This window comes from Poromitra crassiceps (genome assembly GCF_964638095.1).
Source record: "Poromitra crassiceps genome assembly, chromosome: 17".
NCBI lineage: Eukaryota > Metazoa > Chordata > Actinopteri > Beryciformes > Melamphaidae > Poromitra > Poromitra crassiceps.
Genome location: NC_139635.1, coordinates 39,222,963 through 39,233,754, shown reverse-complemented (window position 1 = coordinate 39,233,754; position 10,792 = coordinate 39,222,963). Strand labels below are relative to the sequence as shown.

Sequence of the window (10,792 nt, the reverse complement as noted above, 5' to 3'; positions counted from 1 at the left end):
GTCAAAAATATAAAAAATAAAACACTTGAAGGTGCATGAGAGTCCACACAGGAGAACAACCATTGAATTGCTCAGTCTGGTACAAATTATAATCAACAATACTTGAAGTTGCATAATGAGAGTCCACACAGGAGAGAAACCATTTACTTGCTCACTGTGGTAAAGGTTTTGGTTTTGAAGGAAAACCATAAGGTGCATAAGAGTCCACACAGGAGGAGCCATTTAATTGCTCAGCCTGTGGTAAAAAATAAATATATATATATATATATATATATATATATATATATATATATATATATATATAGTCAAAAACAATACTGAAATTGCATAATAGTCCACATAGGAGATAAACCATTTACTTGCTCAGTCTGTGGTAAAAGTTGTAGTCAAAAAGGACACTTAAAGAGCCACATGAGAGTCCACACAGGAGACCGAGTAACCATTGCTCAGTCTGTGTGTGTGTGTGTGTGCGCACACGCGCACGTGTGTGAGAGTCCGTGGTCAAAGTTTTGGTTATGAAAATAACTTGGAAGAGACACATGAGATCCCACACAGGACATACCACTTTGTGTGTGTGTGCATGCGACGTGCGTGCCAACTAACTAGTGATGGCAAGACTTAAGGTGCTAGAGTCAGGATTTGAGGGGTGGGTAGGATTAGTGGCTAGGGGGATATGGGTCAATCTATCTGCGTGCGGCGAGCCCGTGCAGCAGGCAAGCCTATAGAGCACCCGTGCAGGTGACCTGACGGAGCCTTTTTTTTTTTTTAATGATGGCAGATTAATTGCCCTAATTACCCTAAGGCTGAGACATAAGTTCACTGATGTCATCAGTGACCTCATCAGTCTGAGGCTATATAAGTGAATGCAACATAAAGGATGCCATAAAACACCAAAGAATAATAAGTAATCAGTTGTGTATAAAGGAGCAAAAAAAAAAAGATCCCAGAGGCTTTGGAGACCACTGTGCTCCAGAGGGGGTCTAACTCCCACAGGTCCACTAGTGGAATACATCCTTCCTGGCTGAGGCAAGTGGTGGAGGTATAAGTAGGGAGAACAGGACAAGTGGCGCATCGTCTCCAGAGTCTTCACCCTAGTAACAATAAATCAGGCCATGATTTATGACAGGAGCCCAAAAGCCACTCTTCTCCCATACATGTTTTGGTTCATTCGGGCGCTCCAATAACTGCAGAATTTCCTAATTTGTCTCAACATGTTCCCACTATGCATATTTAACAAAATTGTCACATTCGTTTCAAACTCATTTCCACAATGATTGTAGTTTAGTTTGCCATTAATTTGTTTGAAGAAATAATATCCTGCCAAGTGTTTTTCACAGTATACCTTTTTAATACTCACCATATTACTAAATACTCTCGATGTTTCTTGATGCTCCCGTTATATACAGATGATTAAATGTTGAAATGTATTGTTAAAATGACGAAAGTTAAAAATGCCATGTGGTAACAAAAGATTCACTTTATTAAATGGATATATGTACAGCACATTCCTGCATCAAAATAGCAAGTCACTATCTCTTCATATTAAGGAATCTGGAGTTTGGTATCTTTTCATTTTCAAAAGACAACAGAGATGCAACAAATGTGCTTCAAATCCCAATATGTTAAAACCTCCCCTTATTGCACCAAAGCCTTACAGACTGGAGCCCCAGACATTTGTTTTTAGGGTGACGCCCCACCACCGACCCCGATGCTGGGGCGTCACCCTAGAAAAAATGATTCCTCCCTCGCACCTCACCAAAATAAAAACACGTCCCTCAAAACAAGGACAAAGTACATGCACAGGTTTACTTCTGGTCTCCACACAGCTGCAGCTTCCCCCCCCACAAAAACAAGAATGATTCAAATTTCCCTAGAAAAGACCACAAGACTGTCTTCTAAAAATGGCTGTCATAAAATCCATATTTGACCCAAAAGAAGAGAAAAAAGAAAAAGCAATGTTTTTAAAATGAAGAGTAATTTTTAGATGCATGTGCGCTCATGTAAATAATTTGAGGTGTACAAGAAAGCCCAGAATTTAAAACCGACCAGCCGGCTTCACGAAACCACAAGAGCTGGGTGCAGATTCCCAAAAGCACCTTGGAAAGCGATCATATCGGCGCCGATGTAAACGGCTCAGAGTCTCATGGGTGGCTTACATGTATGGGTGGTTTTCAGAGGGAATTACGGCAAATCGATAACCATACCATAATAGCAGGATAGTGCCATGATTTACCCATTATGCTACACTGGATAATTTCACATTTGCCCCAATTACGCTGCATTTACAAATACAAAACAGATTTTTTTTTCAATTAGATTCTAGACTCCAACAAATTAAAACGAAAGGACTTCTTTGACTTGCTCATCAAGAAAAAGAAAAAAATCCAAAGTCCTCTGGCGATAAACTCCTGTTACTGCAAGTGAAAAGACTTGTCTATGTGCTGGTGTACAATGGGTGTCTGTAAGTGTAAGTGTGTGTGTGTGTGTGTGTGTGTGTGTGTGTGTGTGTGTGTGTGTGTGTGTGTGTGTGTGTGTGTCCAATCATTTTGCTTGTGATTGAAAATGCTTCCACATAATCCTGCCATGTGTGTATGTGGCGGTTATCTTTTTCACTTCGCAGGTGTCCATAATAAACGATCAAAAGTATAAAAATGCAGCAAGTCTTTGAAGGGAATAAAAGGTTTGTCTAAAGGAATATTTGTTGAGGAACAACAAAGATCACAAAACCAACAGAAAACACTAAAACATATGTCGATGTGTGCGGGCGACTGCCTGCGAACCGGAAACCCTACAAAGTCTTTTCAAAAATGATCGTGAAATAAATTCCTGACGTTTCTGAACAGAGATCGTCAGTATGTACAAGGGTAGCCATGGTAGAAGGCCCTCTGTATTTATGAATAATTACCACGCTAGCATTGAAACCAGTATTCTGAAAGACATTTAGGTTTGGGTTGTAATAGAGAGCCAAACTGAACGTCACTTCCTGCCTTTCTCCCTGTACCAGCTTGTGAAAAATATGAATGGTGGTGAACGGGGAGATACGTTACTTTTTTCATCCTGTTTGCATTGTGCCACGGGGGGTACACATGTTAAAGTTTGTCCATTTAAAAGAGAACTCTGCATGTGAAGAAAGTCACAGTTTGTCCTCAAACTGAAACGTAAGGTTTAGTTTTGTCAATCAACGACATCTCGTGTCGCACATTATACGTCACACCATCAACAACAATGGACTGGTGAGAGAGACGTCACTTACGCGACTGGTTGTGCGTAGTCTTTCTGATTTATAACTTGTAGTGCCACAGTTTGACCACAAACTGTGACTTTCTTGACTTGCAGAGTTATCTTTTACATTGACAAACATGACGTGTGTTACTCCCGTGGCACAATTCAGGCAGGAAGTGACGTTCACTTTGGCTCTCTATACACCAATGACGCTTTACTTGACATTTGAGAACAGGAAGTAGTCGCCGCCGCAGTGCTAATCCAGGATTGATGCGTGATGAGTGGACTTATACCATGGCTAGACTTCCCTGAGAACCAATATTCAAATTTAATCTATGAATTAATAATTTAAGAGTTAAGCCATGACATCACTACTGTACATGGCTCTTTTCCCACAGCTAGCAGGCTAACTGGGTAGTTCTTGCATCCCGAAATGACCCCCCCCCCCGGCGTGTGATTGGAAGAGCATGATCCCAACGTGAGTCGAACACTCCACTGTCCGTTCTCAGCCTACATCGCCGCGACTAGAACGCTTCTCACGCTGTGAGGAACTCAAGGCCATGGCAGCATCTACAATCAGATTCAGTGTAAGATCTCTCCCGTCCTTTAGTTGTGAAGACGCAGGCAGCATTTTATAGCAGAGTAGTTGGAGAATGTGACTTATATTAGGACTCAGATATTTTTTTTTATCAATGAAAAGATGAGACCTGGTTCACGTAAGTTAAAAGAAATCCTAACTTTTTGTTCCTGTATAAATCCAGCTTTAGAACTGTTCCCCTTTGAGACAATGTGTTCCATTTGAACAAACCGCCAGTGGTGAGCAGCTATGGCATCATTAACTTTTCTGTAAAATGCATATTTAACAAGAGCAATGTAATTTTAAGTTAATGTTTCACTTCACTAGCATATCTGCAATATTACGCATACTTAATTATGGAGAACAGCTCGTTTAGAGGGAGAAAAGGGTTCAGAGTATGCTTCCCAAGGGAATCTATTCTCCATAGGTCACTGTTCATGCATCTCCAACCCCAGATACACACCATCTTTAAGATGTGCCTTTATTTTGAAATTCCCGTGGCACGTCTATGTCACCAAGCCCACCTCCATCCTAAATTTGAAGAGCTGAGAAATAGTCAAAATCATATTTTAGTTACTTTTTGTGAGTTGATATAAATTGATTGATTGTTAAATGGGCATAAGATGCTGTCTCATATCGATCGCAGGTCCATGGATTGGATCAAATCAAAATTGTATCGTGGCAGACTTTGTGATATCAGCAAAGTACAAGGAATCAATAGATCGTATCGTGATGACGATTGTTACGTACACCCCTACTAATGCAATGAAATATTACTTTACTCAATTGTGCTGAACTCTCAAACCCATCCGTGAACTTTCAGAAAAGATGCAAGGACGAAAAAGAAGCTAAAGGCCTAAATATACTTCCGCGTCCGCCCCGGTTTGACGCGGATCTGGCCTCATCCCAGAATGCACCTTGGTCTCCCAGCCAGTACACTAGAGCCTTTTCCACAGCAGTAAAACAGCTGTAGGCCGAGCTGTACTGGGATAAGTGACCACAGATGAGCTCGAGAAGGCAAAAAGCAGGCAGCTGCTGCTACTAGAACCAGATTGACTAGACTTACACTGGAACTAATACGATCTACACTGTAGACACGGTAGAATTCCTTCACACTTCCTTGACATTTTTTAGTTGGAGCGCCTCTGATTTCGGGGCAGATGACAAACCCAAAGTGGGAACAATTTAGTTTGCTCAGGTGTGCAAAAGAAAAAAAGAGATGCAATGCTTGATGCATGCCCGTTAAAATACATTTTTAGAAGCCTGGCCTCTTTGACGTTGGTTTCTACATGGAAAGTTAAGACCGAAAAGACGGTTTAACACTGACAAGGTTGCAAATCAGGGAGTCAGTCTTAAAGCAGCTTATAAACACCCAACACACACACACACACACATACTTTAGCTCATCACTCGGTGACTTTAGCCGCTTCAAAGTTGACGGCCAGCTTCCTGTGTTTCCTCTTGGAGGCGGAGCTGGGGGTGTGGCCTGTTGCTGGGATGTTTTGCCGAGGAGGGGTGTGCGGGACTGCTGACGGCACGTCTGCTGAGCTGGGATTGGACGGAGAGGGGTTGCTGTTGTGTGGCTGGTCAATGTTGCTGCTCTGCGGCTGATTCTGAGCTTGTGATTGGCCAGAGGGCGGGGCTTTCTGCGTTTGGTTTCTGGCCACGGTTTGGGCGGCGCTGTAGAACTCTCGAGTGTCTTGGCTCTTCTTGCTGGTCGATACCCGCTTCTTAGTCACCTGTCGAGGTCACAGGAACAGCGGAAAGTTGAGTTAGCATGGCATCACACATTAACGAATATGAATTTCAACAATAAATATAATACTTTAAAAGTGGCTGAGAGGTATATATGCGTATATATTTTTACGATTGTGTGCATCTATGTATACATTTATGCATATGTATTTTTTTATTTTTACATGCTCAGTTTGATATAGGTTATTTATTTGAATTATATTTGAATATGAAATGTTGAGAATGTGAAGTAATTTTGATTAGTTTTACTAACAGTGACAGCTGTGTCTGTTTGTGACATAATCAGTGATGTCATAAATCAGGGATTATGATGTCATCAGTGATGTCTCTTGACCATTGTGATGTCATCAGTGATGTCACTCGACAGGTTTCTTGTGTCTTTGTAAATTATGTTATTCTTGTTATGTAAATTTATGCCATCTTGCACACCCCCATCCCCTAATGGCCCCCAATGGAAATAATCCTCTGGGCTTCATAGTTTGTATTATCCTGATTTCTTTTCTTGAAAACATCAAATAAAATCAATCAATCACATCCCACCCTCCTCTTGTGTCTGTGTGTGGTTACCTGCAAGGGGATGAACTGGTTGTGCGAGCCGATGGGCAGCATTGCTGGTGCCTGGGGGCGGGCTGCGCCGGGGAAGGTACCCGCCCCTCCGTAGAACGCTTGGCTCTGGTGGTGGTGGTGATGGGGCGGCAGCGTCATACCCCACAGAGGGGCAGGGGCGTAAGCATGGGGGGGCAACAACAGACCACCTAGGGGAGGAAAAAGAGAGCCCATCAATAAGAAAACTGTGTATGAGAAGCAACAGGCAGGACGAGTCAGGTTTGAGATGCTACAGACAGAGAGAGAGAGAATGGTTAACGTCAGGAGGATGGACTGACCCGACTGGTTAAAGACAGGGGGCATGGCTCCGATATGGGGGGCTCTTATCTGCCCCATTCCGGGGTAGAGAGGAGGTGGGATGGGGAAGCCCGACCCTACTGAGTTCTACAGAAATACAAGAGGAGAGAAGACAGGGCAGTGTTAGTCAGAGATCTGATCCAGAACACTGGTTTACATACAGTACAGTACTATTCCCTTAAAGATGCAATATGTAACCTTTAGCATTATCATTATATTATTAGAGCATTAAAATATCTAAAAACGAGTAGACCTATGTTATATTCTTTAGTTGTGCACTTACATTATCCCAAATGTTTCCAAAAGTGCTCAAACCCAGAGAAATCCATAATTTCATTATATCATATCTATGACACGGACCGTTTCAGCGACTCGCTTTTTGTCGATGATGTCATCACAGAGCGCCAGCTGATCTCCGGTCAATTCTGGACTATTTCCTTACTTTTTCAAGTCACATCACTGTCATTTCTTAGATATTGGTCGTTTTTAACTATACATTTCAACTGGATGAATGATTTTAGTCATCGGAGGTCTGGATCTTATAAGTGAACAGAATGTTAGTTATATTAGAGGAACCAAGTAAACAGCTCGCCTCGCTGACGTCCCGTAGCCACCGAACTCCATTGGAAAAAGTGCCGAGTTTTAACACATTCACTGCCAGCCGTTTTTTTTTTACTGTAGGTAGGTTCTGCCAGAGGGTTTTTTTGAGGATTCTGGCTCATCTTTCAAGACCCGAGGATTATTTTCTGCTAAGATTTTGTGAACACACAATATCTCAAAATAACTAATAGAATGTGTGCTTTCTCTGTCTAAAAGAGTTAGTTTGTAGAGTTAGTAGTTATGTAAGCATTAGCAGTTGAATACAGCATGGTTTCAGCGTCTGGAAATTTATTCTGAGATAAACGGCTTTTTGTGAAATTCGATAGAACAGTCACTTTAACCATTCATTTTTGGCATCAGTAAGACGTCAGACATCTAAACAATAGTTTTGAACAGTAATTTCCTCCATAACAGCAGGAAACCCCCCTCTGCTTCCAACTCCTCCCTCCGTGGGCGTTCTCCTCCGCCCTCCTTGGCTCTGCAGCGGGTCTGTGACAAACGAGTTGCTGCTGCTGCTGCTGCTGCTGCTGCTGCCTGGCAGTCTGGATGGGGCTCGCTGGATGGGTTTCGCTCGTTTCTTGGCGGTCCGGTTGAGAGCTCTGATGAAGCTCTTGCGATTCTGGGCTTATTTATGGTGCGTGTTTCAAAGTGTGCATCCAGTCTATTCTTGGAACCCCCCACCGTTGCCACCGCTGTGCGTCAGCGCGAAAGTGAAAGCGTTTTCGCCATCCATTTTACTGTATGAGAACGGCTTCCTCGCGCTTTTCCCTCTAGTTTTGGCTCGCCTCTTTCTACTGTGGAGAGACATGTCGCCACTCAGTGGGTCGGTAAAATAGATTATACACATTCAATACCTCCAATTCTGGTATAGGAGACGTAAAAGGGTTAGATCAACATCCCACCGTCAAAAAAAAAAAATCGACGTAAAATTTGACGTAAAAACACGTCATTGGCAGTCAACCGTTGGATTTTGTTTGACGTAAAAACACGTCATTGGCAGTGAACGTGTTAACAAACTGTTCATTTAGTGTTTTTTGCCCATTTTAATTACCGAGTCCGTTTGTTTAGGAGAGGAGGGGACTCTCGTATAATCCGGCTTATGGTAGAAACCTTGTGAACGATGAACACGGATGAATCCAAAGCTTTGAAACAAGCTGAGCACAAAGAAACAAGCTGAGCTAACGTTAGCAACAGCGCGGCTTGCAGCCAAATTCTGTTGCTTTCTTCAGCGTTTTGACCTGTTGTAATTAGAGTTACTGTTTGTTTTCGGAGAGCAGGAGACGTCTGCGGGTTATCGGCTCCCGGTAAAAACCTTGTGAACAATGAACACTGAGGGGAATCCTAATCTCAAAATGGCTCGCATAATTCCACACTACTGCACGACACCCCCTTATTGTTTTGAGCGTGAGACCCCTAGCGGCAGAAAATGACATATTGTAAGTTTAACATTCAGATTCACACAGAGAAATGCAGGGAAACACAAACAGATAAGAGTATTAGGGGTGTCAAAAATAATCGATTATAAGATGCATCGCGATGCGGACCTGCACGATTCTGCATCGATTCACAAATGTCAAAAATCGATTATTATTATTTTTTATTTATTTTTTAAATAATCAAATAAAATATAATGGAAGCACATGCAGTTGTTTATTTTAATTATGGATCATAATACAATGCAAAAAAGAAAGTGAGAAAAAATAAATCATGTATTGGGGAAAAAAAGTGATGCATCGATTTAAGATGCATCGATAATCGTAATCGAATCGAATTGTAGCCTCAATCGTAATCGAATCATGAGGCCAGTGAAGATTCACAGCCCTAAAGAGTATGTGTGTTGTACCAGTCTTTGGAGGGCAAAGAAGGCAGCTTTCTCCTTGGCATCGTTTTCCGACGGGCACTGTGGCCCGTGCACCATGAGCCCACTGGACAGCTTCACCTGGCATACTACCAGACCCTGTGGAGATGATGCAGGACAACATGAAACTTGCAAAGGACTGCATGGAATCTGGTGGCTTAGGTGTGCAGACAACGTGTGGTGAAAGCGCTGTCTGTTACCTGTCTGTTGCCTATGTAGCTGAAGTCGGGCGGGGCCATGCCTAACCCCACACAGATGCGGGCCAACTCCGACACGGCGCTGGGCAGCACCGTGTTGGGGAGGTTGAGGGAAGCGGCCGGCGGAGGAGGGGCTAACACTACCGCCTCGGACTGCGGGGCGTTCATCTTCGCCGCTGGAGGGAGAGAGAGAGAGGAGAATAAGAGGATGAGAAAAAAACAACTGACGCTTTTACAGGGAGGAGACTTTTTTTTCCAAGTGATTCTTGGAAGTTCATACTTCCAAGCTTAGGTAAGCACACTGAAAAATTAAATATTGTACCCAAGCCCAAAGGTAAGATCTCGTTTCAGTCAGCGCTAGTACCTCGTGTAGTTGTTGGTACGATCATTAATTAATAGGCAAATTAGTATTTTGGTGGGTAGTTTCTCAGTCAGTTACCTAACTTTAGCTATTTAATCTGGTTGGAAAGTGCTTGTTGTGTAGTATAGTCAGTTAGGTACCTAGCTTCTTGCCAGATCTTCTCCTGTTCTGCTGCTGGCCTCCATAAGGGGCGGAGCTAGCCGGGTCTTGGGAGGGGGGACTTCCTGCTGAAGAGCTGTCAATCTTTAACATCTCCTTCAGGACCAAAGTCCCTTTCTGCAGTAACAGTCAACAACCACAATCCAAATTCAATTGCCAGCCAGCCTATCAGTATTGCTATGTACATCTAGTCGCCAGTGACCAGTGTTACTTCATCATAGGTATCTGAGTAAGAACAAGCCTTTAACACTTTTCAGCCAATTCTGATTCATAGATATACATTAAAACAACCTGGAATATTATGAAAGTTTTTGTGTTTTGCTTTTCAAGCAATTCAAGCAAAGACTGCTGTTAACTTGACCGATCCGCGCCCTCTGATACTCACCATGGCGAAAGACTGTGGAGACAGCTGATTGACTGGTGGGCTGGTGGGTTCCTGTTTGGGAGGTGGAGGGGTGTGCTGGTTGCCCGTGGAGATCTTGAGATTGGCAATCAGCTCCTCGAACTCAGTGGAAGCCTTGGTGAGAGAAGTGAGAAGAAAAGAGAAAAGAAGGCATCAGATGATGGCTTGTAGAAGAAAAAAAGGCTCTGGTAAAAAGCAGAGTGAAAGGAGAGGCCATTTTGTGTGTGTGTGTACCTTGTTGGCTGTGTTCTGTGAGGGGAAAAGGGAGTTAACCTCTTCATTTCTCTTCAACACCCTGATGCCACCGACTGAAGGCTGCACGCACGCGCACGCGAACACACACACACACACACACACACGTGCGCACGCACACACACACACACACACACACACACACACATATATATATGACATCACCCTGTCTGTTCACATCCATCAATAATATATATCTGTAAGTCACCATTTGCATCACATTATAGGTCCAAGGTGATGCGGCCAAATAGGAATATTCTTTTTGTGAGATATTTTAATCTAAACACACCTTGTGTGTGTGTGTGTGTGTGTGTGTGTGTGTGTGTGTGTGTGTGTGTGTGTGTGTGTGTGTGTGTGTGTGTGTGTGTGTGCGTGCGTGCGTGAGTACTCACAGCTTTACTGGATGTGGTGAGCTGGTTCTTACCCTGCTGGGAATCTCCTTCCTAGAGTTGGTAAGACAACGGCCATGTAAATGGCACAAAAGTAACATCTTGATCAGTGGCAA

The 10,792-nt window shown here is 43.1% G+C and overlaps 1 protein-coding gene across 1 annotated transcript in view; it reads right to left on the bottom strand.

Annotated features, from left to right (window-relative positions):
- Positions 1 to 1,470: 1,470 nt before the first annotated feature.
- xrn1 (5'-3' exoribonuclease 1) overlaps positions 1,471 to 10,792 on the bottom strand; it is a 41,892-nt gene continuing 32,570 nt past the window's right edge. Inside the window, exons 33-41 of the mRNA XM_083653756.1 lie at positions 10,680 to 10,730; positions 10,270 to 10,350; positions 10,018 to 10,149; positions 9,614 to 9,749; positions 9,116 to 9,288; positions 8,901 to 9,014; positions 6,439 to 6,544; positions 6,122 to 6,309; positions 1,471 to 5,538 (exon numbers count right to left, since the gene is read on the bottom strand). Of these exons, the coding sequence (XP_083509882.1) occupies positions 5,206 to 5,538; positions 6,122 to 6,309; positions 6,439 to 6,544; positions 8,901 to 9,014; positions 9,116 to 9,288; positions 9,614 to 9,749; positions 10,018 to 10,149; positions 10,270 to 10,350; positions 10,680 to 10,730 (1,314 nt within the window). The 3' untranslated portion in view covers positions 1,471 to 5,205. The remainder of the gene's footprint in view (positions 5,539 to 6,121; positions 6,310 to 6,438; positions 6,545 to 8,900; positions 9,015 to 9,115; positions 9,289 to 9,613; positions 9,750 to 10,017; positions 10,150 to 10,269; positions 10,351 to 10,679; positions 10,731 to 10,792) is intronic.